General features: G+C 48.7%; 1 protein-coding gene across 2 annotated transcripts; it reads right to left on the bottom strand.

Annotated features, from left to right (window-relative positions):
* Positions 1-17,980: 17,980 nt before the first annotated feature.
* On the bottom strand, positions 17,981-25,928 carry C2CD4D (C2 calcium dependent domain containing 4D). Of its 2 annotated transcripts, XR_014542661.1 has the most exons (4): positions 25,605-25,928; positions 19,893-21,294; positions 18,361-19,694; positions 17,981-18,306 (listed from the first exon to the last, which is right to left on the bottom strand). XR_014542661.1 is itself a non-coding variant. In XM_083591449.1 (2 exons), the coding sequence occupies exon 2, from the start codon at positions 21,202-21,204 to the stop codon at positions 20,131-20,133; it is 1,074 nt and encodes a 357-aa protein (XP_083447575.1). In that variant the 5' UTR covers positions 21,205-21,294; positions 25,605-25,928; the 3' UTR covers positions 17,981-20,130. The 2 variants fall into 2 exon arrangements, 1 of the variants encoding a protein (XP_083447575.1); XM_083591449.1 differs by having other exon boundaries at positions 17,981-21,294.
* Positions 25,929-26,381: the final 453 nt, after the last annotated feature.

Here is a 26,381-nt window from a genome sequence, read left to right as displayed (position 1 = left end):
TGGCTGGGGAGAGCAGGGTATAAATAAAATTTATTATTATTATTATTATTTTCATGTGTAAATAAAGTGGAAGTATACAAAACTAAAACGCCACTTCCCATCTTACATTTCGGGGAAAAACAACAACCAAATTTTATTTTACGTTTTATTGTTGTTTCTGTTTTGAATTAGATATCTGTGGGGGCACCAACATCTTTTGAGGGTCAAGACCCAGCCCTGCGCATGAAATGCATTGGGTGTGTGACCTCAGGGGCCAGTCAAAATCCCCCTTAGCCTCAACTACCTCGCAGAGTCTTTGTGAGGATTAAAAGTTACCTTCAGCTCCTTGGAGGGGAAAAAAAAAAAAGAGTTAGGCCATAAATGCATAAATTGGGCGACATCCCCATTAAAAATTCCCAACCCCTTTCTCCTATGGGACACACCCAGTTGCTTGACCCGGGGATAATTACTGTTTACCGGGATGACTTTCGGAGACACATGGCTCCACACCTGGGGCCGCACGTGGACAGTGACGCTCAGTGGCTAGAGCACAGGGCGCGGCTGGGCTGAGGGGCCTGATCCTGCCCACCGCCCCCGGGCTTCGCCTTCCCTCCGCTGCTTCTGGCTCCCTGACAATGCCAGGTGTTGCTGAGCCTTCGAAAACAACTCGCCCGGGCAGGATGCCACCTTCGCTCCTTCTCATCGCCAGAAGGGCTCTGGCGGCGCTTCTCTCTCCTCACCGACGATATGCGGATGGGGAGCGCCGCAGTTTCACAGGTGCAGCTTTTACGGGCACAACCGTATCACAGGTGCAGTTTGGCCAACGCCGTATCTGTTAAGGGCTGGCTGACGCAACGTGTGGGGCTGAGAGGCAGGGAAGTTCCCAGATTAGGAAGCCTCTTGGCCCATTTCGTTCAGTAATGTCTGCACGGACAGGCAGCTGCTCTCCAGGGCGCCTTGCCCAGCCCTGCGTGGAGCATAGCTGTCAACTTTCAGATTTGAAAAGAAGGGATCAGCAGCCTCACCTGTCCAGAAGACAGTCTACAGGAAATGGCACCGGAATAAGGGAATTTCCTGCAAAAAAAGGGAAGGTTGACAGCTATGGCGTGGAGACATCTGGAATTGAAGTGGGGAATTTCTGCCTGCAGAGCAGGAACTCAGCTGCTGAAATTGGCCTTTCCTTGAATTGTCTGGAATCGGCCTTCTCCTCATTGTGTCCATGTTTGTTCTTTTATGGAAGGACCATATTTCAGTGCTAGAGGATCTGTGTTTCATGCAGAAGGTGAAAGGAAACTACAACTAATTCAGAATGTGGCTGCCAGACTGGTGAGACTGGGAGCGGCCGCCAAGACCACGTAACACCGGTCCTGAAAGACCAACATGGGCTCCCAGTACGTTTCCGAGCACAATTCAAAGTGTTGGTGCTGACCTTGAAAGCCCTAAACCAAGCATAGGCAAACTCGGCCCTCCAGATGTTTTGGGACTACAACTCCCACCATCCCTACTTAACAGGACCAGTGGTCAGGGATGATGGGAGTTGTAGTCCCAAAACATCTGGAGGGCCAGGTTTGCCTATGTCTGCCCTAAACGGCCTTGGCCCAGTAGACCTGAAGGAGCGTCTCCACCCCCATTGTTCTGCCCGGACACTGAGGTCCAGAGCCGAGGGCCTTCTGGCAGTTCCCTCCCTGCGAGAAGTGAGGTTACAGGGAACCAGGCAGAGGGCCTTCTTGGTGGTGGCGCCCACCCTGTAGAACGCCCTCCCATCAGATGTCAAGGAAATAAACAACGATCTGACTTTTAGAAGACATCTGAAGGCAGCCCTTCAGAACAACAATAACCACCGGTGGTTTCTGAGATCTTGTGGACTCCCAAGGCTCTCATAAGGACTGGAAACTTGATTCTCTTTTTAAAGAGGTTTGGAGCAGGGGATGTTGTGCCTGGTTCTGAAACCTTCACGGATGGGGAACTGTTTCAGAATTGGTGCAGCTCTGCCTATTCATTCTCCATTCATTCACAGATACACCTGAGACCCCATGTTCCCTTTCGAAGCACATTAATGATCACTGGCGCATCCCACTGCCCTTCAGTTAATGTGTCTTTCTCATTACTACCCCTGAATTATTGCCATCCTCCCCTTAAGATATCACTATGCCCTGTCTGGTTGGCATGAGATAAGAGCTGGCTACTGACTAGTAAGTCCCAAAAGATTGTGTCACCTTGAATATTAATAGATAATGTGTAAAATGTGCAGGGGTAAGCAAGGAAATAATAAAAGAATCAACAACACAACAAGATGGAAGAAGTAAAAAAAAAAAAAAAAATTGAGATCACACATGGGTGAAAGGGAGTGGGGGGTATAGGGGAATTTATAAAAATTTCTAATATAATCTTTCTAATTGCATTGCATTTACATACCGGAAAGGGAAGTCCATAGCAATAAGGTATATTTTAATCTCGTCAGCTATGTAATAGGCTTATGTTACAAAACGAATATGGATTTTGAATTTGATGTTTGCATTTCTTTTTTGGTTTTGGAATAAAGTTTAAAAGAGGGGAAAGAAAAGAAAAAGATTGTGTCGCCCTGCAGTTAGGGGAGGTTTGTGATAACCGTTCCCCAAACAGGTCAAAATCTTTGGAAAAGGGATCTGTTTGCTCAGGCGGTTGATCCAAGAAGAAAAAGGAATTCTGGGTGTCACCATGGCACTCCCAGAAAGCCTGTTTATGGGACACTTTCTGAATCCTGTAATATGACTCTTGTTGTCATTGTGCTGTTTCAAGTACAGTCGTACCTCTGCTTACGTATCCCTCTGGATACGTAAGCTTCGAGTTGCGAACGTGGCAAACCCGGACGTGTATACGTCCGGGTTTCACCATGCGTGCATGCGAAGAAGCGCTCAATCGCGCCGCATACGTACACAGAAGGGCGCCTCCGGTTATGGGCTTTTCGGGATACGGCCGGGCCTCCGGAATGGATCCCGTCTGTAACTGGAGATACCACTGTATAATTATTTTTAGTTACTGGTATTTTATTATTTTTAGTTATTTTAATCGTGTTTTATACATTGCAATTGTTTCATTGACATTTGCTAGCTATTCTGTATGATATATGTTTGTGATGTTCTAATGCAATATTGTCACTGAAAGTTTGCAAGCTACTTTGTGATTCATGCGAATGAAAGGCGGGAGAGAAATCCAATCAGTCAATCAATCAATCACACCAAGTTCGCATACCATAAGGACAGCTGCCCATTCCTGCATTGCAGAGGGTTGGACTAGATTATCCTCAGGGTCCCTTTCTACTCCGATCCTTGATTCTATGAATCAATCAATCAATCAATCAATCAATCAATCACTCTCCTTCTGCATCACCCTCCTCCTCGACTTTGACTCTGGGTCGATCACCCATTCTGGTTTGTTTGTGGGGAGGCTGGACGACGGTGCATCAAAGCAAATTCTGCTTCCATTGTGTTTCCCCGCCACTTTCCTTACAGCAAAACATCCCTTCTTTTGAGGAAGCAAGTTTCATGGCGCCACAACTATCCAAGCCGCTCTAATTGCACCACCTGGATTTGCCGACACGTGATTGACTCTCATCCGAACATGGCAACAGCCTGGAATCTCCTTGCATAAATCTGCCTTCGCATGTGGGCAATTGGAATTTTTTGAGGGGAGGGAGAAAAGTCCCAATCTAGTTTTTCTTTTTTAAAAAAACCCTGCATTTCTGTCTTTTGGGAGGGAGGTGAATCTCACTCGCATTACACCAAGTAGTTGCCCTCGGGCCAAGATGGGCGTTTGAATATTGCAGGGCTGTGTTGCCATTGAGCCCAGGTCTGCGAAGGTGCTTATCTGCCCTGCGTGCCAATCTGGAGTGACTCCTGTCTCTGAAATCGACACCCTCTCCCACTCCTTCGAGGGAGACGCCCAGTTTAAAGGCAGGTGATCCCTCTTCCCTCCCTCCGTCCTGCGTTTGAAGTTGTATGTTTCCCAACTCCGGTTGGCTTCCTCCTAAACAACGCTCTTGGCAATCGGTCAAAATCTTTCCAAGGCGCGAAGAGCTTCTTGCGAAATATTCCACGTCTGATGGTGATCGATTTCCCCCCATGTCTCTTGGTCACGCCTGCCTTCTGGTGCGCTGCCTCCTCCTGACCTCTAGGGGGCTCAGGGAAGTGGGTGACCATGGGACACCAAGAGCCATAACCTTGTTGTGTCGCTGTTGTTGCAACACAGTTTTCTTTTTAATTGCAACAGGAAACCAAAACCAAGGAACCCCGTCTTACGAGACTAGAAAAATGACGACTTTTAGCTGAGATTTTTGGACTTCTAAACGATGCACCCAGTTCTAAAAACTCTCCATTTGCAGGGCACTATAGAAGGATTGCTGTTGTTGTTGTTTAGTCGTGTCTGCCTCTCCGTGACCCCCTGGACCAGAGCATGCCAGGCACTCCTGTCTTCCACTGCCTCCCGCAGTTTTGTCAGACTCATGCTGGTAGCTTCGAGAACACTGTCCCACCACCTCGCCCTCTGTCATCCCCTTCTCCTTGTGCCCTCCATCTTTCCCAGCATCAGGGTCTTTTCCAGGGAGTCTTCTCTTCTCATGAGGTGGCCAAAGTATTGGCGTTTCAGCTTCAGGATCTGTCCTTCCAGTGAGCACTCGGGGCTGATTTCCTTCAGAATGGAGAGGTTGGATCTTCTTGCAGTCCATGGGACTCTCAAGAGTCTCCTCCAGCACCATAATTCAAAAGCATCCATTCTTCGGCAATCAGCCTTCTTTATGGTCCAGCTCTCACTTCCATACATCACTACTGGGAAAACCATAGCTTTAACTATACAGACTTTTGTTGGCAAGGATAGACTCACAGAATTGTGGAACTGGAAGGGACCACAAGGGTCATCTAGTCCAACCCCTTGCGATGCAGGAATCTTTTTGCCCAATGCGGGACTCAAACTCGCAACCTTGTGATTAAGAAGCTCATGCTCTCCTGACTGAGCTATCCCAGAGGATAGCTGAAACAATTTCTAAAAAATATCGAATATGGTTCTATCCTCCGAAAAAGTCCCACGGTCAACATAGAAGCAAAACCCAACAAGTTGTCAGCAATCAGCAAAATGCAATATAGTGGATTTCATATAATATGGCAGGAATAATATCCACAAAATGTCAGCAAATGATGATGAAACCATGAGGTTCACTGGGTGCCTAGCTGCCCTTTCTCTCAGCCGAAACTTCCTCACGGGGTTGTTGTGAGGCTGAAATGGGAAGCTGTCAGAAATGTCACAATAAACGGAACTCCTTGTTCCTGCACTGTTTTTTTTTATGCATGCGAAAAGCATTCTTGTTTAGACAAGCCTACCCAGATGCTTAGAAAGTTGCGGTGAGTTTTAATTTCTTCCTAGTTTACAGTTATGTCAACTTTTGGAAAGTTTTCCATTATTGCTAATTTCCCTTATGGATGATTTTATTGTTCCATTTTTTTTGTAGACTGTTCCAAGGTTTTGTTTTAAAAAAAATAAACAATAAACAATCCGGCTGTGTATAAATTATATATATATATATTTTATAAATGAAGATGAACAACTAAACCAGCCCCCTTGTTGATTACAACAAATACATTTGAAAAATTTGAAATGAACCCCAGCAACCATGATCAAATTACAGTTCCCAGAATTATTTGAGGGGCAGGGGATATGCATTCCAAACATGCCTTAAAGTTCTGGCTTGGCAGAAGACACACACACACACACACACACACACACACACGTATATACACATGATTGGCATCTGTCTGTCTCAGGAGACAATGGAGGAGTGCGCCTTTAGGGGCAGAGTCAAGCCATTGGAGAGTTAACAGCGCCTGCTGTGTCTGTAGAGACCGATACAGGAGAGACATGTTTTGTTGCAGTTGGGGCAGATGAAGGCGTCTGGTTGTGACGTTTTTTCTCTCTGCACTCCTTCCAGTGATAATTTCTCCTCTGGTCTCTGCTGTGGATACATGACCTGTCTGTCTGTCTGTCTCCAGGCACTGCGGTCACCTGCAAGGGATCCCCACACAGCAGGGTAGAGACTGCCAGCCTTCGCCAGAGAAGACCAGAAAATATTCCCCTATGCCACAGGAGCGGCAAGGATCCTAATTGCTAAAAACTGGAAAAAAGAAACTGTGCCAACAAAAAAGGAATGGCAAGACAAACTGTTAGAGCATATTGAACTGGCTAGATTAACAGAGGCAATTAGAGATCACACTAGACAAGAGTTTCAAAAAGCATGGGGAAAATGCAGAGAATACTTCACAAAACAGTGCCCTAAAATACAGACCTGGACTTGTTTCGATTAATGTCTGCAGGAGACTTTGTGGATATTTAAGTTATAATTAGAAAAATCTTAATAATTATTCATAAAGGAAACAGCTTATAAAAAGTAAATAAGGAGGATAAAGGAAGTCTTTTATTTGGTTGTTTGTATTGTTGTATGTTATGCTTATTGTATTTCTGTATTGGGGGTGGGGGGTTTATGTTATGTTGTAAATAAAATTTCCAATAAAAAATATTATTATTTTTTAAAAAAGAGAGAGACTGCCAGCCTTCGCGTCTCATTTTCAGAACACCTCTGTGATGCAGAGCTGGTCCACCATGGGCCTGGGGCCTGAAACCAGCTCCCCAAAGAGCAGGTCTTTGGGGGAATCCTGCCGTCTCCCCTTCTGTAAGGTAAGGTAAAGGACACCTGGATGGTTAAGTCCAGTCAAAGGCAGCTATGGTGCTCATCTCACTTTCAGGCCAAGGGAGCCACCGTTTGTCCACAGACAGCTTTCCGGAAACCAGAGCGCACAGAAATGCCGTTTACCTTCCTGCCACAGCGGTACCTATTTATCAACTTTCAACAATTCCCGCCACCCCCCAAGATCAACATGTAGTCCGCGATCTTCAGGGGATCTACCTGTCGATCACAGTCGACCGGTTGGACATCGCAGCTCAAGCCTAATGGCTCAGCCTTTCCTTCACCCTCTCACCTAGCTGATAGGTAGTAGAATAATGGCCAAGTCGTGTGGCTGATCTGATCTGGAATCAGGCTGGAAGCTGGAGGCACAGAGATGGGCTTGTTCTGTGTTGCACCCAAAGCTGTAACCAAAAAAGAAGCAAAATTCGTTGGGGGTGTTAAGGCTGTGAGATCACCCTATGCCCAGGCTGTATATAAAGGTAAAGGGACCCCTGATCGTTTGGTCGAGTCATGGATGACTCTGGGGTTGTGGTGCTCATCTCGCTTTACTGGCCGAGGGAGCCGGGGTACAGCTTCCGGGTCATGTGGCCAGCATGACTAAGCCGCTTCTGGCAAACCAGAGCAGCGCACGGAAACGCCGTTTACCTTCCCGCCAGAGCGGTACCTATTTATCTACTTGCACTTTGACTTGCTTTCGAACTGCTAGGTTGGCAGGAGCAGGGACCGAGGAACGGGAGCTCACCCCGTCTCAGGGATTCGAACCGCCAACCTTCTGATCGGCAAGTCCTAGGCTCTGTGGTTTAACCCACAGCGCCACCCACGTCCCTTTACCTTTTACCTTTCCGTTCTGTGCACATGGCCAAGCCAGCATCTCTGAGGCAGGAGTGCAAACACGGAATTGTAGAGTTAGAAGGGGCCAACCTCTTGCAATGCAGGAATCTGTTGCTCGGCACGAGTCTCGAACCCACGACCTTGAGGTTAAGAGTCTCATGCTCTATCGACCGAGCTATCCCAGCTGTGGATGTGGAACTGGGAGAGAACACCTTTGTTTGAGACTCTGTCCTGCCATGAAGATCGAGAGACACAGATACACAATTCATAGCTGTTTCCCTTTTTTAAAGGGAAATTCCCTTATTCCGAATAGGATTCCTCACAAGAAAAGGGAAAAGTTGACAGCTATGATACTGAAGCTCTGGTTTTCCCAGTAGTGATGTATGGAAGTGAGAGCTGGACCATAAAGAAGGCTGATCGCCCAAGAATGGATGCTTTTGAATTCTGGTGCTGGAGGAGACTCTTGAGAGTACCATGGACTGCAAGAAGATGAAACCTCTCCATTCTGAAGGAAATCAGCCCTGAGTGCTCACTGGAAGGACAGATCCTGAAGCTGAGGCTCCAAGACTTTGGCCACCTCATGAGAAGAGAAGACTCCCTGGAATAGACCCTGATGCTGGGAAAGATGGAGGGCACAAGGAGAAGGGGACGACGGGGGACGAGATGGTGGGACAGTGTTCTCGAAGCTACCAGCATGAGTTTGACCAAACTGCAGGAGGCAGTGGAAGACAGGGGGGCCTGGCGTGCTCTGGTCCAAGGGGTCACGAAGAATCGGACACAACTAAACAACAACAACATGATACAGCTACAGGCTCATCCCCAGAGCCACGCTGCCCCCTGGTGGAAAGTCGCCCGCCTGCATCACCCAGCATCTTGCCAACAGCTCCAAATCACGTAGGTGCCTCTGCCAGGTGGTTATATAACAGGCTGAATGACTCAACATACTTTTGATCGCGGAGCTGCCCTTGGGTGGGGCTCTGTTTCTCCTTCTCTTAATTTCGGTTCCCGAAAAAGTTGTGAAGAGCCGTCCCTGAAGGGCTGTAAGGGCGGATGGGGCCCCTTTAGCCCGCAGAGCTTTTGACTATGGGGTGACAAGGCCTGGGAAAAGGTGCCAGCCTGAGATCAACACTGCAAGGGGTGTGTGGGGCCGAGATGGAGAAAGCAGATTTGGAGAGGCTGGTTCCCTGCCCCCGCCTCCCACAGCCAGCACATCCCAAGTCACACACATGATGTATGCAGAAGTTTCTTGGCTCATCGAGAGCAACTCCCCAATCACAGCATCGTAGAGTCGTAAGGGACACCAGGGGGTCATCTAGTCCAACCCCCTTGCAATGCAGGAATCTCAGCTAAAGCAGCCATGACAGATGGCCATCTGACCTCTGCTTAAAAGCCTGCAAGGAAGGAGAGACCACAGTCTCCTGAGGGAGATTGTTCCACTGTCAAACAGATCTTGCTGCCAGAAACATCTTCCTGATGTTCGATGAACTATGCAGAACTGGCAAAACTGAAATACAAATTGCGAGATAAGGACAACTGCGACTTTAAAGAAGAATGGGAACCTTTTTTTTTTTTGCACATTATTTGAAAAGACAACAAAATGAACAGGACTCCTTGGCAGGTTTTGAATAAACATACACAAATTTAGTGAGGGTTAATAGAGTACAATGGTACCTCGGGTTAAGTACTTAATTTGTTCCGGAGGTCCGTTCTTAACCTGAAACTGTTCTTAACCTGAAGCACCACTTTAGCTAACGGGGCCTCCTGCTGCCGCCACGCCGCCAGAGCACAATTTCCGTTCTCATCCTGAAGCAAAGTTCTTAACCTGAGGTGCTATTTCTGGGTTAGCGGAGTCTGCAACCTGAAGAGTATGTAACCTGAAGCGTATGTAACCTGAGGTACCACTGTAGATAGATAATACAAGGATGTATACAATTTTATTATCGAGGGACTCGGGTGGCGCTGTGGGTTAACTGATCAGAAGGTCGGCGGTTCAAATCCCCGCAACGGGGTGAGCTCCTGTTGCTCGGTCCCTGCTCCTGCCAACCTAGCAGTTCGAAAGCACGTCAAAGTGCAAGTAGATAAATAGGTACCACTCCGGCGGGAAGGTAAACGGCGTTTCCGTGCGCTGCTCTGGTTCGCCAGAAGTGGCTTAGTCCTGCTGGCCACATGACCCAGAAGCTGTATGCCGGCTCCCTCGGCCAGTAAAGCGTGATGAGCGCCGCAACCTCAGAGTCGGCCACGACTGGACCTAATGGTCAGGGGTCCCTTTACTTTTTATACAATATTACAATATGCAGAGAACAACATGAGTTGAGAAATCAGATAGAGGAGCTGAAAGAAGTCTTGCAGGGGGAGGGAGCGAGGGTTTGTTGGGGAAGTGGGGAAAAAGGGGGAGAAATGATGAAGATGATTTGTTTTGATAATTTGTTATGTTGAAATTGTTAATAAAAAAATTATTTTTTAAAGAAGTTCTTCCTGATATTCAATCAGAATCTCCTTTCTTGTAACTTGAAGCCACGGGTTCGAGTCCCACCCTCCAGGGCAGGAGAAAGCAATCTTCCTTCCTCTTCTGTGTGGAAGCCATTCAGATACTGGAAGATAAGGAAAGGGAGCCGTGTTTGGGGCTTTTTAGGTCAGCAAAAATGGGAGGAAGAGGTGGCATGAGAGAAGTTTATAAAATTGGGGGAAAGTGGGCAGATATTTTTTTTTATATACCTCTCTCGCCACTATAGTGTAGAACATCCGATGGACATCGGAAGAAGCTGAATGGTGGAAGATTCGAGACAGGTAAAAGGAAGGGCATCTTCATATGGTACATAGCTAAACTCTGGAACTCCCTGACACAGGAGGCAGTGATGCAATGTGACCAGCAGCCCTGTATTCAAAGCAAACTTGTTTTTTTTAAAAGGGTTTTAAAAAGAACGAGAAAAAAGGACACTGGATCTCTCTCTAATGATGTCCCTGGTCTAATCTAACGCCTACAGTCCAAACCCACGGCAAAGTATGAACTTCCATTACCTCCGTCTGTCACGGTTTGAATGTTGCAAAATAATTTCTGTTCATCAAGGAATGCTGATTACCCAATCATTCGTGCAAGTATTATATTCTTAATGCTTCCTTTAATTTATTTAGTTAACAACATTTACGCCGCTGCTTACTGGTTTGCTCAATCTACGAGTGCATAAGAGCATCCTTTTCCAAAGGTTTAAATCTCTCAATTGAGTGATCAGTTGGGTGTTTGATTAACTTTTTATTAGGAAACAGGTCGCCCTGCACTTCTGAAAAACTGGCCCGTTTTGCATTTAGAGCGGCAATTTTATGGAGAAAAGTTTGTTGGGGTGATACAGATTAAATTCTTCAGGGGAGCAAACTCTTATCTGACAGAATACATGGTTTTAATAATTTTTTTAACTCTCTAATGCATTTTGTTTTGTTTTATGTACATTGTCTTTCATCATGGCTTCAGCCGTGCAAATAAATAATAGCCATAAACGTTTCCATAAACGTTTATATAGTGCATGATTGCAAGAAAACCTCCAAGCAGTTTGCAATAACATATAAAAAATAAAAGATATACAAAATGAAAGATTAAGATTCTCAGTTGTTAGAAACAGGTCTTTAAAAGGTGATTAAAATCAACATTAGCTGACAGATAAGCACCTGTGATGTCCACGTGTCTGGGTAGGGTTGCCTAAGCGAAGGAGGCACCGAGAAAAGGGCAACAGAGAAGGCCGCCCGTCTGATGTCAACAGGCAGGGAGTTCCAAAGTGTAGGCACTGAGATGCTAAAAGGCCAATTTCTTACAAGGGTGGGGTGTGTATTGTGTGACACCTGTAAGAGTGCCAGTGCTGTAGATGAGAGCAGTTGAATGGGCACATAGCGGGCACATTGGGCTGTGCTGCCATCAGTATGCCGATGACACCCAACTCTATCTGTTGATGGATGGCCATCCGGACTCGGCCCCAGACACACTGACCAGATGTTTGGAAGCTGTGGCTGGATGGTTACGTGGGAGCCGGTTGAAGCTAAATCCTTCGAAGACAGAGGTCCTCTGGCTGGGATGGGACGATATGGGATAGGGGGGCAACTCCCATCTCTGGCGGGGGTGCAATTAGTGCCAGCACCGTCCATTAAGAGTTTGGGTGTAATCTTTGACACCTCCCTTTCCATGGAGGCGCAGATTTCAGCTATAACAAAGGTGGCATTTTTTTTATCTCTGCCAAGCTAAGCAGTTGGCTCCTTACCTCTCTCGCCCTGACCTAGCCACTGTGATCCATGCGACGGTCACCTCCAGACTGGATTGTTGTGGAAACTGATGGACTATGCAGAATTGACAAAACTGACACGCAAACTACATACAAGGATAACTGTGATTTTAAAGATGAATGGGAACCCTTTACAAAGTACTTAAAGAAACAACAAAATGGACTCCCTGGCAGGCTTTGAATAAACATTCACAAACTTTTTATTGATAACATCTAGATAGATAAATTAAGGATCTGTACAGTTTTGTAACATGCAGAAAATAACATATGTTGATAAACCAGAGAGAGGAGCTGAGGGAAGTCTGGGGGGAGGGTGGGTTATGTTTTGGGGAGGAGGGAGGAAAAAATAGGGGGGGGGGATTTAAGGATGATATGTTTTTTGATAAAATGTTATGTTGAAATTACTAATAAAATAATAAAAAATGCTCATTTTGGGGGTTCTCATGCTCTGATGCGAGTGAGTTGGCCCCCGTGAGAGCTTGTGGCGAAAAAAGTGGTGTGCCTTGATTTGGGTACCCCAGTTGCTGGAGGGTATGAAACTGGTACCAGTCTAGAGGGTCCCCAAGGCAACATGATCTTTATCTCGGCATTTCCTAGCTCCTTCCTAACACAAGGAGTGTTGTAAACAAAAGTTGCCCTTTTCCCTTATGGGGTACCCAAGAGCCCATACAGAGTCCTTACATAGGTTCCCTATTGGTAGGAGAAAATAACAGAGGCCAACCAGAGAATATTGAGAAGCAAAGCAGCTAGTAAGCTTGATATTTATTGAACTGTTGCAACAGGGTCCTCACTCACCACACGAAGGAGGGAGGAGGAACCCAGAACAATGACGCGCAAGGCCTTATATGGACCTTTGAAATTGCCACCCTGTAGATCAAGACCACCCCTCAGATACATCACACCTACATCGCAGAAAAGGCGATCTAAAACGGAAATTTGAATGTTGTTTTTCTCCTGTCTGGCAGGTTACTTGACTGGATACCCTGCTTACTAGATTGGATTTCCTGGGGAGCCTGGCCAGTCTTTTGTAATGATAAATACTTAGTTCCTGAGCCAGGTCACAGGCTCACCCTATTCATACACAGACATACCCTTAAGACAGGATTTGTGAAGGAAAAGACAATGGGGAGGCTTTTCCATTTTTCCTTTGACCTTGCAGAGAAAACATTTGGTCAGTTTGGGACAGTTTGGGAATCAAAATGGTTCCAGGTCAGTCTTCCTGTGCTGATCTATGTATGTGCTTGGTTGGTACACTTAACAAACATTTAACATATATCTAAGACCTCAAATTTCCTATCACAGGAGCACGCAGGTGAAATCACGGCTGGTTGTCAACATGACATAGCAGGCCCAGCACACAGTTGATTGGGGGAGCATCTCCTGCCAAGGTCAGCCAAGGACGCTACCTGGCATTCCCACGGGAGACGGGCAGGGATTAGAGGAGGCGCAGGCCATGTGGGGCGGGGGGGAACACAAAATTGGGGAGGTACTTTTTGGAACAGCAGGCCGAATGCTTTCATTTCAGTGGCTCCACGCCTCTCCTCAGCTCCACCACCCCAGGCAGGCCGCTCTATCGCCACATCTGAGGAGGCTTCCAGGAGAGTGAAGGGCGCAGCCCAGGAAACGGGTGCCAAGAAAGGAGAGCACAATATTGGTTCGGCTTTTTGCAGTGAGCCCCGAGGACTCAGTGGGGAGGATCCGAAAAGGAGAGATTTCTCATGAGCCCAGCGGTGCTGCCAGGATCGGGGTGGGATTGGCAGGTCCTGATGGAAGAGGAGGAAGAAAGAGAGGCAACAGAAGTGGGGTGCAGCTGAACTGTGGGAACCTGCTTTCTTGCATTGCAGGGCTAGAATGACCCTCTCGACCCCTTCCAAACCTGAGGTCCAGCGCCGAGGGCCTTCTGGCGGTTCCCTCCCTGTGAGAAGTGAGGTTACACAGGGAACCAGGCAGAGAGCCTTCTCGGTGGTGGCGCCTGCCCTGTGGAACGCCCTCCCATCAGATGTCAAAGAAATAAACAACTATCCGACTTTTAGAAGACATCTGAAGGCAGCCCTGTTCAGGGAAGTTTCTAATGTTTGATGTTTTATTGCGTTTTTAATATTCTGTTGTGAGCCTCCCAGAGTGGCTGGGGAAACCCAGCCAGATGGATGGGGTATAAATAGTAAGGTAAAGGTAAAGGGACCCCTGACCGTTAGGTCCAGTCGCGGACGACTCTGGGGTTGTGGCGCTCATCTCGCTTTACTGGCCGAGGGAGCCGGCGTACAGCTTCCGGGCCATGTGGCCAGCAGGACTAAGCCGCTTCTGGCGAACTACAGCAGCACACGGAAACTCTGTTTACCTTCCCGCCATAGTAGCACCTATTTATCTACTTGCACTTTGACATGCTTTCGAACTGCTAGGTTGGCAGGAGCAGGGACCGAGCAACGGGAGCTCACTCCCTCACGGGGGTTCGAACCGCAGACCTTCTGACCGACAAGCCCTAGACTCTGTGGTTTAACCCACAGTGCCACCTGTCCCTAACAATAATATTAATAATGTTCTTACGTTCAGGAGGTGGGGTGAGAGGAAAGGGTGTCTTCACCCAATGCTCTTTGCCTGATTTATTTCCCTACACACATCTCCAGTTCTCTGAACTCCACATGCTCACATGTGATGCGCATGTCTCACCTCAACCATGGCTTCTGTTTTCAAATTGGACGGAAGACGTTTCGAAGGAAAGCGCACCAAGCAAGTGTCTTTCACAGGAAGCGACAGGGATAACTATGGATCTCAGCGAATGTCACGAGCAGTAAAAGTTCACCGGAGCAGGAATAAGCGGCAATGTGTCAATTCCCCCCAGGTGAAATGGTCTAAGTGTTATCCCAATTTCAAAAATAAAGATCTCCAGCCAGTGCCCCTTTGAGATAATAGCTTGGCCGGCTGCCTTAGGTGCCAGCGACCTGTTTTCCTGACTCCGCATCTGACAATTAAAAGCGGTGCGACTGGTCCTTATGATGGCATTGTTGTGGTCAGAAGAAACCCTGGGATGCCCAGCACTTTTTACCCCCATTAAAAAATGGGGAGTGGCTGCCTTGCCCGTAATTTGCCAAGTTAAAAGCTGCCAACCCTGCCCGGGTAGAGGGAGGCAGCAGAATTGGCGAAGAATAAACACGAGTCTTTGCTGGAGAATTTGTATGCGTTTCGTCGCTGAAATACTTGGTCCAAGGTTTCCATCTGGTGGTAGAAAATTACGTGACAACATTTCCCCCTTCCTAATTCCTGCATTCCTCCCCGGGTGAGTCAGGGCCGCACAGCAGATGTTAAAGATGCATTTAACATGGCAGGTGGTTTTTTTTTTTTAATGACTGAGGGATGGAAGCTGAAAATAATCAGATTTGCAGCAGGCGTGAAGCGGGGGGGGTTTTAACCCTTTCCTCTCTTGCAATGGTCCTGTGGGAAATCTTCTCCATCTGAACTACACAGTTAAAACTTTAGCATTCCATTTTAAAACAGTCGTGGCTTTCCCCAGAGAATCCTGCAAGTGTGGTTTTCTCCTGATTGAAGTGCAGAGTGTTTGAGGACTGGGATATTTGCAGGGAAACCTTGTTTGCAAAGCTATCGTACTACCAACTTTACTGTATGCTTGTGAAACACGGACCACTTATAAACGCCATCTCCAACTCCTCGAAAGATTCCATCAACGGTGTCTCCAAAATTTTTTACACATCACAGGTGAACTAATGCCAGTGTCCTGGAAGAAGCAAAGATCACCAGTGTTGAAGCAATGATTCTTCAACATCAACTTCGTTGGACTGGTCACGTTGTGCAGATGCCTGATGATCGTCTTCCAGAGCAGCTCCTCTACTCCAAACTTTAAAATGGAAAGTGTAATGCTGGTGGTCAACAAAAGAGGTTTAAAGACTCCTTCGAGGCAAATCTAAAAAAATGTAGTATAAACACTGACAATTGGGAAACACTGGCCTGTGAGCGCTCTGTTGGAGAACAGCCTTGACCAAAGGAGTCGTGGGCTTTGAAGATACTCAAACTCAGGACGCAAGGGAGAAACGTGCGAAGAGGAAGGCACGCTTGGCAAAACCACACCATGATCAGCTCCTGCCAGGAAACCAATGTCCCCACTGTGGAAGGAAGTGTGGATCCAGAATTGGCCTCCACAGTCACTTACGGACTAACTGTTAAAACCGTGTTTATGGAAGACAATCTTACTCGGCTACGAGGAATCGCCAAAGAAGAGAAAGAGTTTGTTAAAGGTGCCAAGTTGTTAGGACACCCCCCAAAATTCCATTCACAAGGCTTCAATTTCCAGAGTTACCTGGGAAGACAGATTGATAATTAAACTGCTATAAAGTTTCTAGCTCTGTAGGGGGAATAAGGAAGGGCTCCTAAGAACTCCCAACAAATTACCCTCCCCGTGATTCTTTTGAGGAGTGATACTGCTTTAAATGTACAATGCAGAAGGGACCTAAATCTATTTTTTTGGGGGGTGTTATATGCCCTATTATCATCCTCCCTGCCTGCAGTGCAAATTATGAATTTTAAAAGAAGGCTGTGTCTTGGAATGACAATGGCGACTGACCAGGAACGAAACCTTGAGTTCCTAGCAGTAGCTGTGAAAAATGAGAACCACACGCTAAGGACTGTTAGAAAAGGGATTTAAAAAAACACACACAAAAACACCTGCCAAATATTGTAATGCTGTACAACTGCACTTGGAAGACTTGGATAGGGTTCTGGTCGCCACACCTGAAAAAGGATATTGCAGAATGACGGGGAGAGTCAGAGGGTACTCAGTGCAGAAGGTGAATAAAGAATGGATAGTGTTTAAAGAATATTTGAAAACCTATTACGATAACGAAAACCTCCTGGCAGACCTTAAATGATTCTTGTAATGTATAGACAACAAACTGAAGAATATTTCTCTGAAGGAAATTAAGGAAACAAAGTATATGTTGTGAAAAACAACAAATGAGACTTAGTTTTTTGAGAACAATCGGAAGTTTCTTTTATCCTTCTTACTTTCATTTTGTATTTCCTTTTCCTTTTTTTTGGTATTTTTCTTTTTCTTGTGTGGTGTTCGTGCATAAACTGTAACATGGCAAATAGTTGTGTAAATATGTGTTGAATGTTGAATAAAGATTTATTTTTAAAAATTAAAAATTTTTAAAAAGAAAAAGAAAAGAAAAAGGATATTGCAGGATAAGGATAAAGGATAAGACAATGATCAAGAGGCTGGAGAACTGCCCTCTAGTGCTGGAACCTATTATGTACCCACTTTCTTTACAAATTTCAGTCAGCATCGCCCAACAGGCTTTCATGCCCATCTTCTCCATCAAATGGACTAGAAACTTGGTAAGTTTTTGCTGTTGTTGTTACAGCTACAGTTCTCAAGAATCCGATTTCTGTGGCGCTTCTGGTGACATGAGGAATCTTCTGTTACAAACTTGCCTCTCCAATCAGTTTCCACACAGCTCCGGGTTTCATCCCTCCCTCCCTCAATCCATTAAAACATTTTATTTTACCCACGCAATGGAAACTTGCTTGCGTTGGAAGCCCACCTGACGCAGAATCAATATTGATATAAGTTTATTAGACCATCTGTCTTCGTATTTGGCGGTGGTGGAATATACCTTTTCTGCACGCTCCCGCAATTCTGTCAGAGACAGAAGGTGCAAAAAGGCTTCTCTTTCAAGCAAACCCAGAGAATGGATTTCAGGATCGCAGGAAGCGGGCTTTGCAGAGTTAGGCCTCTGGGAGATGCCAGGATTCGAACCTGGAACCTCCCGCATGCAAAGCACTGAAAACAAAGTGATACGCACCCATTCTCCTGGTTGCGGAAAAAGGCTGGATTTTAAAAGGGTTGCAGGAAACTAAACCCCTGGTTCCTTTCGCTCAGTAACCTCAACCCTGCCTGGCAGCGCTTAGGGCAGGGGTCAGCAAACTTTTTCAGCAGGGGGCCAGTCCACTGTCCCTCAGACCTTGTGGGGGGCTGGACTATATTTTGAAGGAAAAAAATGAATGAATTCCTATGTCCCACAAATAACCCAGAGATGCATTTTAAATAAAAGGACACATGCTACTCATGTAAAAACACGCTGATTCCTGGACCGTCCACGGGCCGGATTTAGAAGGCAATTGGGCCGGATCCAGCCCCTGGGCCTTAGTGACTGTTCTGGTTTTGAAATATACTTGGAGTCGAGTGTGGATTTCATGCTCTTTATTCAGCTCAGAGCAGTGAGGAATGGAAGTCCCCCCAAAATGTCTGCTTTATATACATTATTTACACAATGGGCCCCACGTGATTGGCTAATTTTGGGATTCTCCTGTAGGCCAATCAGGTTGCGGATTCACTTCCACCCAGAGTTGGATTGGGTGGCTCCTGTGGACCAATCACTCCTGCATTCTGGATCCTATTGTTCTAGGACCAATCAGACTGCTGCATTTTGGATCCTATTCAACTCAGTACATAACAGGTTTGCGAACTATTTTCGGAAGCCGAACATCTGACGGGGCTTCCGCAGCTTCTGACTGGCTGCAGGAGCTTCCTGCGGCCAATTGGAAGCCGTGCTTTGGTTTCCGAACATTTTGGAAGCAGAACGGACTTCTGGAATGGATTCCAAGCTCTGACTGTATTTCAAACCCTTGGGAAATATAGAATCAGAGAGATGGAAGGACCCTGGGGGTCATGTAGCCTGCAGGGCGATAGCTGATGCAAGGAGGAAATGGACATGAGAACCTGGCAGCCCAAAAGGAAGGTGCTTATTCTGGGTGCTGGCCGGCCATTTCTCTCCAAGCAGGGAGCAGAACAATAGAATGAGCTAGATGACCGGCAGACTGTTATCCCAATCCCTCATTTGCTCAGGGCACAATCTTGTGACCACAGCATCCCTGGCCGATGGCTGTCCACCCTCTGCTCACATATCTCCCATCATCTCCTGAGACAGGCTGCCTCAATGCTGAACGGCTTGGGTGCAGGGAACCAGTCAGAGGGCCTTCTCGGTGGTGGCGCCCGCCCTGTGGAACGCCCTCCCACCAAATGTCAAAGAGATAAACAACTACCTGACATTCAGAAGACATCTGAAGGGAGCCCTGTTCAGGGAAGTTTTTAATGTGTGACATTTTAATGTATTTTTGGTCTTTGTTGGAAGCCGCCCAGAGTGGCTGAGGAAACCCAGCCACATGGGCGGGGTACAAATAATAAATTATTATTATTATTATTAGGTATTCCCCGCCCCAGTGTGTGTGTTTTCCCTGCAATATAGGAATGTGTCACCTTGGAGATACACATTTCAAGCGTGGAGAGGATTCCAGCGGCTCATATTGAGGGACCAGTCAGGCCAGTGTCATGGGCTTCAGAGGGCCTCACTCTTGGTGCTCCAAGAATTGGCCACCTCAAAAACTGCAGATCCTTCTTCTGTCCTGCTGTGTTGGTGGCACCCAAGCGCTGAAATGTGTAGCCCAACAGCACCCTCTGCTCTTGGCATCCAGTCATGAGCCTGGATGTGGTAACCGGAGTCCCCAAATGGAGACCTTTCCCCTAGAAATATTTGCAGGGTGTTTGAGTGTGTGTTGTTGTCAAACGCAGCCCGGCGGCTCAAAACACAGGAAGAGCTGTTTCTTCACACCGCCCACAGATTGATTTGAAACAAGACCCATCCAGCTGCGGCCCAGAGGTCTTCCATGACACAATGGCGGCAGAGTGGGCTTGTGGGATTCCCACCGCAGGCCTTGGGTGTCCCATGGTGAGATGCTGGACTGGATGGGCCTGATCCAGCAACCAGGCTCTTCTTTCATTCTTACAAAGGTCTACCCGGCCGGCAAAAAGACCCTCTTTGCTAAGATGGAAGACCCTGAGCAAGAGAAGCCACGCCTCCTCCTGCCAACGGAAGTGACTTCCTGCCGACAGCATCCACTTCCTGTTGGGGAGTTGCCCATGCCTCCTTCTGCCAAATGAACTCACTTCCTGCCGACAGCATCCACTTCCTGTCAGGGAGTTGCCCATGCCTCTTCCTGCCAACTGAACTGACTTCCTGCCGACAGCATCAACTTCCTGTCGGGGAGTTGCCCATGCCTCCTTCTGCCAAATGAACTCACTTCCTGCCGACAGCATCCACTTCCTGTCAGGGAGTTGCCCATGCCTCTTCCTGCCAACTGAACTGATTTCCTGTCGACAGCATCAACTTCCTGTCGGGGAGTTGCCCATGCCTCCTTCTGCCAAATGAACTCACTTCCTGCCGACAGCATCCACTTCCTGTCAGGGAGTTGCCCATGCCTATTCCTGCCAACTGAACCGACTTCCTGCCGACAGCAGCGACTTCCTGTCAGTGAGTTTCCCGCCCACCGGCGCCCCCTTCAGGGCAGCAGGCAATCCAGCGGGACGTCGCACTCCCCCAGCACCGCGTCCCTCCGGAGGCCAGAGCCCTTGTTGAGCACCTTGAGCCTCAGGCTGCACCTGGACAGCTCCTCCGGGGAGACGCCCTCGAAGAAGAAGTCCTCGTTGAAGATGGGGTTGCGGCTCCTCTTGACGACGGCGCTGCGCTGCCTCAGGCCTTCCCCGGGCCGCAGCTGCAAGGAGACGCAGCAGCTGAAGTGCCGCGGGTCGCAGTGGGGAGGGTAGAAGGCCTCGGCACACACCAGCCGGACGCGGAGGCGCCCCTGCGGCCGCAGGTACTCGCTGGAGAGCCTCAGCCGCCCGCCTTTGCTGACCGTCAGCACCACCTCTTTGGTGAGCCGCTCGTGGCAACGGATCATGTCCAGCGGGAAGAGCGGCAGTGGGGCAGGGGAGCCCCAGGGGGGATCCTTCTCCCGGCGCGGAAAGCTGGGGCTGGTGTCGGCAGAGCTGGTCTCCTCCGGGGACAGGGAGCTGGGCCGTGGGGCAGCGCCGAGGTCGCTGGAGCAGAAGGCGAATCTTCGGCGATGCCGGTAGGCAGGACAGAACGGAGGGCAGCTCAGAGGCCGCGTCAGCAGGGGAGAGCTGAAAGGGGACGTCTCGGTGGAGGAGGCTGTGTCGCTGTCGAACATCAAACCGGGCTGCAGGGAAGGCCTCGGCGGCGGCGCAGTGAACCGTGCCCCTTGCAACCGGCGCGGCAGGCGTCCGCCGTGGAAGAGGGACTCTCGGCGGCGAGTGTGCGGGCTCTCGGGCAGGAAGGGCAAGCCCGCGGGGCTGGCGAGGTGGGGCATGGAGGAGGTGCTGTAGAGGCGCCCCACGGCCTGGACCTCCCCCTCCTCCGGGCTCTCCACCTGGATGACGTGCTGCTCGGCCGACCGGGCCAGGATCCCACGGCCGTCGGGGCTGTCGCTCCTGCACGAGAGCCGCCCCTGCAGGCTGGCCAAGTTGGGAGGGATGAAGAAGGTGGGGATCGTGTCCGGCGTGATCACGTTGGGGCAGGCGGGGCAGGGGCTGGGGGGCTTCCTTCTGGAGAACATCTCAGGGCAGGCAGAGGCTGGGCGAGGGGGAATTCACAGCGGGATGGAGGGCAGAGCTCCCGCGAGAGCACCAAGGATTCTCAGGGTGGTCTGGGAAGAAAGATGGGAAATGGTTAGCACCTGAGGGAGGAAGAGACTATTTGCCACGGCCAAAGTCCCAGGGACACGTCCAATCTTTCTGCTACAGCTTTGGAGGGTGTCAAGGACACCCCAAGCCAAAGAATTGCACATAGCATCAAAACAAACCCTTGTGTTGCAAAGAGAACATCAATAACGTCTAGGCAACACGATGACCATATACACGTAATAGGCAATCTTTATAGAATTCCTTCAAATCATAAAAAGTTCTAAATGAAATCTTTAGTCTCAAAGTCTCTGAAAATATTTAAATGAAGCGAGGTACCAAACTTTGTGTGAGGGACCCAGGTGGCGCTGTGGACTAAACCACAGAGCCTAGGACTTGCCGATTGGAAAGTCGGCGGTTCGAATCCCCACGACGGGGTGAGCTCCCGTTGCTCGGTCCCTGCTCCTGCCAACCTAGCAGTTCGAAAGCACGTCAAAGTGCAAGTAGATAAATAGGCACCGCTCCGGCAGGAAGGTAAATGGCGTTTCCGTGCGCTGCTCTGGTTTGCCAGAAGCAGCTTAGTCCTGCTGGCCACATGACCCGGAAGCTGTACGCCGGCTCCCTTGGCCAGTAAAGTGAGATGAGCGCCACAACCCCAGAGTCATCCGCAACTGGACCTAATGCTCAGGGGTTCCTTTACCTTTACCTTACCAAACTTTATACGGTGGAAAACAAGCTGTGAAGCTTTGTGTTTTCATCAGTGATGTCCAACACTGAACAGTAATTCCGGATATTGACTACTGTTTTGTAGAATTCTTCACCAGCGTGGTGGGTGGATATAGTATGTTTCATAAACCCATCTTATTTTGAATGAGTGTATATAAATGAGAATATCAAATTCTGTGGAACAGTGCTCATGTAATAACGTAGTCACTGCTGAAATAAGATGCCTTCACAGCTTGTTTTCCACTGTACAAAGTTCCGTGTTGGACATCATTGTTGAATACACAAAGCTTCACAGCTCGTTTTCCACCGTACAAAGTTTGGTACCTCACTTCATTTAAAGATTTTCAGAGACTTTGAGACTAAATATATCATTTTGAATTTATGATTTGAAGGAATTCTATAAAGATTGTCTATTACATATATATGGTCATTGTGTTGCCTAGACATTGTTGAAAGAATTGCACATGGCAGATAGTTAACTCTTTGTGGTCAAAGGTGACCCTTTCTTGGCTCCAAATACTGCCCCCCCACTAGCCTAGCATCTAGGCAGCTATTCCCAGGTCTATGGAGCAGTTGCAGAAAGAGGGAACCCCCTCCCCAGTTATATACCTTCCCCTCGATGCGCTATGCACAGCCAGCCAGAGACTAGGCCTGCGTGGAAATGCCCTCTGCTCCTCCCTTTTCACCCCCTCCTGGTTCTGGGAGGCAGTGGTGCCGGAGAGGGTGGGGAAGTCCACTTGCCTGGCCTGCCTCTTCTTCCTCTTCCTCCAGCGCTCCACCCTCCAGCTCTGAAGCTCCCCCTGTCTCCGACTCTTGCCTCCTGGCTGACACAGGTCCCCACAGATCACGGACCCCTCTCCCCAGTCAGACTGCAGCCCCCCTTCCCACTGGTGCACATTCACCAGCGTCCAGCCAGAGGGTAAAGAACAAAGCACTTTCAGGTCTCATGAGGACTAGAAACTCTTCTTTTCTTTCAGGTTGCCGAATTCAAAACCAGATGCTGGGTTCCATGCTCGGCAATCCCATGGGGTCCCGCTCCCCCAGAAGGACACCTGCCTTCCTCCACTACTATTTCCACCCCCCACTGCGAATTTGGAGGATGCTTTCTCCTAGAGCGAAATATTTTACAGGGTTGTCACAAGGCTGAAAGGAGCTAAGGGTGTTGGAAGAAAACCCACCGGTGCAAAGTGGCCGATCCACTCACTAGGCGCTGCTGCCTTTCAGCCCACCAATACACTCCCATCAATCCCTGTTTGTTTGTTTGTTTTCATAATCCCTCCTTTCCTCCACACACAACCCGTTTTGATTCTCACATGCGCCACTAAATGTAAACTGAACTGAACAACCCCCTTCATCACCGCTCATAAGAACGTAAGTTTAGCCCTTCTGGATCCGGCCCGTGATCCATCCAGTCCAGCACCCCTTTCTCGCAGTGCCCATCCAGATGCCTGCGTGGGAAACCAGCAGTCAGGATTCGAACACAGGAGCGCTCTCCCCTCCTGCTGAGCCACTGTGGCGAGCAGCCATTGATATCATTTTCCTTCGCGATTTCCCCCCATCCCCTTTAAAGCCGTCCAAATGGGGTGGCCACTCCTGTGGGAGGGAGTTCCGCAGTCCCGTGAAGAAAGAATTTGTCCCATTCTCTTTCAAAGCCACATGGCCACCTGAAAGCCTCTTTGCAAACTGGAGCAGTGCCCTTTCTATTCCCCATGACCCCGTGGTCTTTGCTTCCTTTGAAAGGGACGTGTGGGAGAGGGCAAGAGAGAGAGAGTCGTTGCCTCTGGCAAAAGCCGAAAGGCGGCTCAAGCACCTCGTAACAGAGTCATTAAACCGGCTGCCTGTCGGAGCGTAGCTAAGTAGCTCTTTGCCACTGACGTCATTCTCCTCTCTTGGGCCCTCTGAAAAGTTTTCAAATGTCAGGAGGAGGAGGGAACTCAAAGCCAGAGCTCTCTCTGTACAGGGTGGAAAGCTGAGCAACGTATCTCCTTGTCAAGGCTGATCCTGGGACCTCCTGTGCTCAAAGCAACTGCTCTAACCCATGAGCTATGGCCCTTCCACAAAGATTCTAGTCCTCACTGTTTTGAACCAGGGCTTCGTCTTATGGAATAGGATGTCCCTATTATCATCAGAGAAATTTAGGAGGATATGATGTTCTTAAAGGTAAAGGGACCCCTGACCATTAGGTCCAGTCATGGCTGACACTGGGGTTGCGGCGCTCATCTCGCTTTACTGGCCGAGGGACCCGGCATACAGCTTCTGGGTCATGTGGCCAGCATGATTAAGCTGCTTCTGGCGAACCAGAGCAGCGCATGGAAACGCCATTTACCTTCCCGCCGGAGCAGTACCTCTTTATCTACTTGCACTTTGACATGCTTTCGAACTGCTAGGTTGGCAGGAGCAGGGACCGAGCAACGGGAGCTCATCCCGTCACGGGGATTCAAACCGCCGAACTTCTGATCGGCAAGTCCTAGGCTCTGTGGTTTAGACCACAGCGTCACCCGCGTCCCCAGCGCCACTTGCCTGGTGTCTAATGAAGGCACAAGCCGGACCTCCCTGGGGTGAGCATTCCAAAAATGGGGAGCCACCACTGAAAAGGCCCTAGGAGTTGGTGCCTATAGTGCCAGACTAGCTGAGCCACTGGCCTGACCCAGAAGGCTCTTCTGACATTCTTACGATTACAGTCCTGTCGGCAGTGGCCGGCTCCACTCGCTGTTAGAGGGAATGATATATGAAGAATCGTGAAGCGGGAGTCCCAAATCTGGCTGGTTTGTTGTCTGGTCATTTATGTCGCCACACCACAAGAGGACGTGCCATGCAAAGCAGGAGAGCATCCTGACCGTCTTGGCAACAGGGGCATATTTCCTGTCCCCTGCCCCTCAGGCTAGTCCTGCAAACCTTTTCACGGCAATGCAAAAAGTGACCCAAAATGAAAGGCTTGTTTCTTTGTGGGAGGGTAAGCTGGTCTCAAAAGGTGCGCCTGAAATTCCAGCTTGCACATTCCTAATTGTCCTCAAACACAGTGGCATGGCAGCTGTGGCCAATGGCATGCCTTGCCTTCTGTGGTCCCAGAAATTGGATGCCTCCGATCAGCCTGGTGAACGCCAAACAGGACAAGACATACATATGCTGTGATTTTTCCTGCAGGAGCACAGATCTCGTCTCTCGTTTCCGTTTTAAAAACAGGCAAATTCCTGCTCCATGTGCCCACCAAGAAACACTCTTTTGCGAACGAGTCCCACTGAAATCTCCAAAGCCACACGGTGCAATGGAATTTCCCATCGCTGCAGGCCGAGCGTAGAAAGTTCCTTGTGCAGCGTTGCCGTCGCATAGACATGTGTGCACGATGCACGACAGAATGCAAAATAGATAAAAGGTGGAAAATTTCAGGATCTGTAGAGCTGGCCGCCTCTGGAGTTTTTTGGCACATATAGTATTGCAAGGTACCAGCCTCAAGCAGTCTGCTTTCCTCCATCGTACATCATGCAACCTGTCTGCTAGGAAGAAAAAGTTATCCCCACCACGTCTTGAGTTTTCTCCCCACTCTCTCTTTCCTGGGAAAACCTCTCCAGCTGACTTGCACCCCACAACCCAACCCAACAGAGCCAATTACCTGCCATTGTTCCTTCATGTCCCCCTTTCTCCTTTCCTTGAATTCCCCCATCTCGTTTCTTCGGATCTCCGGGAGACCAGCTGGCATCAGACAAGCCTTCCGTCCCGCTGTTTATACCTTGGGCTTTCCGACGTCACTCTTTTGTGTGACTCACGGCGAGTTGCTCAGTTTCCCACTAGAGGGCTTTCGGGCCGGATAAACACAACCATTCATATTTTTTTTCCTTTCCTAAACCCACTAGCGTGCTAAGAAACTCAAGAGTACATTTGAGGAGGGTGCACAATTTGGAGGGAGGCGGAAACTCCAGCCCACGTTACAGAGTGTCCAGTTCTGTCGACATGACAGCTGATCTATCTTCTTGGGGCCTTTCTGGATTCAGGGCCGGACTGAAATATTCGCCCAGCTCCCTGATTCTTTGGCAAGCCGCCTGCCTTGGTTTTGCTAGGTAGCTTAGCACAAAGGAATCATTCTTCCAAGCGGTGGCAAATGTTTGCAAATACTTTAGCGGCAAGTCCTTCCTGCCTCTTTGAAACGATGCGTTAAAGGGGAGTTTGTTTGGCACATAACAGCTCGAGCAACTCACTTCTCTGGTTTGGTGCATAACAGCACGGCCTCATTTATCCAGTCGACATTCGGATAACTGGAGAGATAGGAACTGACAACGTTGTTGTTGTTTAGTCGTTTAGTCGTGTCTGACTCCTCATGACCCTCTGGACCAGAGCACACCAGGCCCTCCTGTCTTCCACTGCCTCCCGCAGTTTGGTCAGACTCATGCTG

Source organism: Podarcis filfolensis (assembly GCF_964270895.1).
Source record: "Podarcis filfolensis genome assembly, chromosome: 16".
In the NCBI taxonomy this organism is placed as follows: domain Eukaryota; kingdom Metazoa; phylum Chordata; class Lepidosauria; order Squamata; family Lacertidae; genus Podarcis; species Podarcis filfolensis.
Note: the sequence above shows the minus strand (reverse complement) of the source record. Positions and strands in the feature narration are given on the sequence as shown.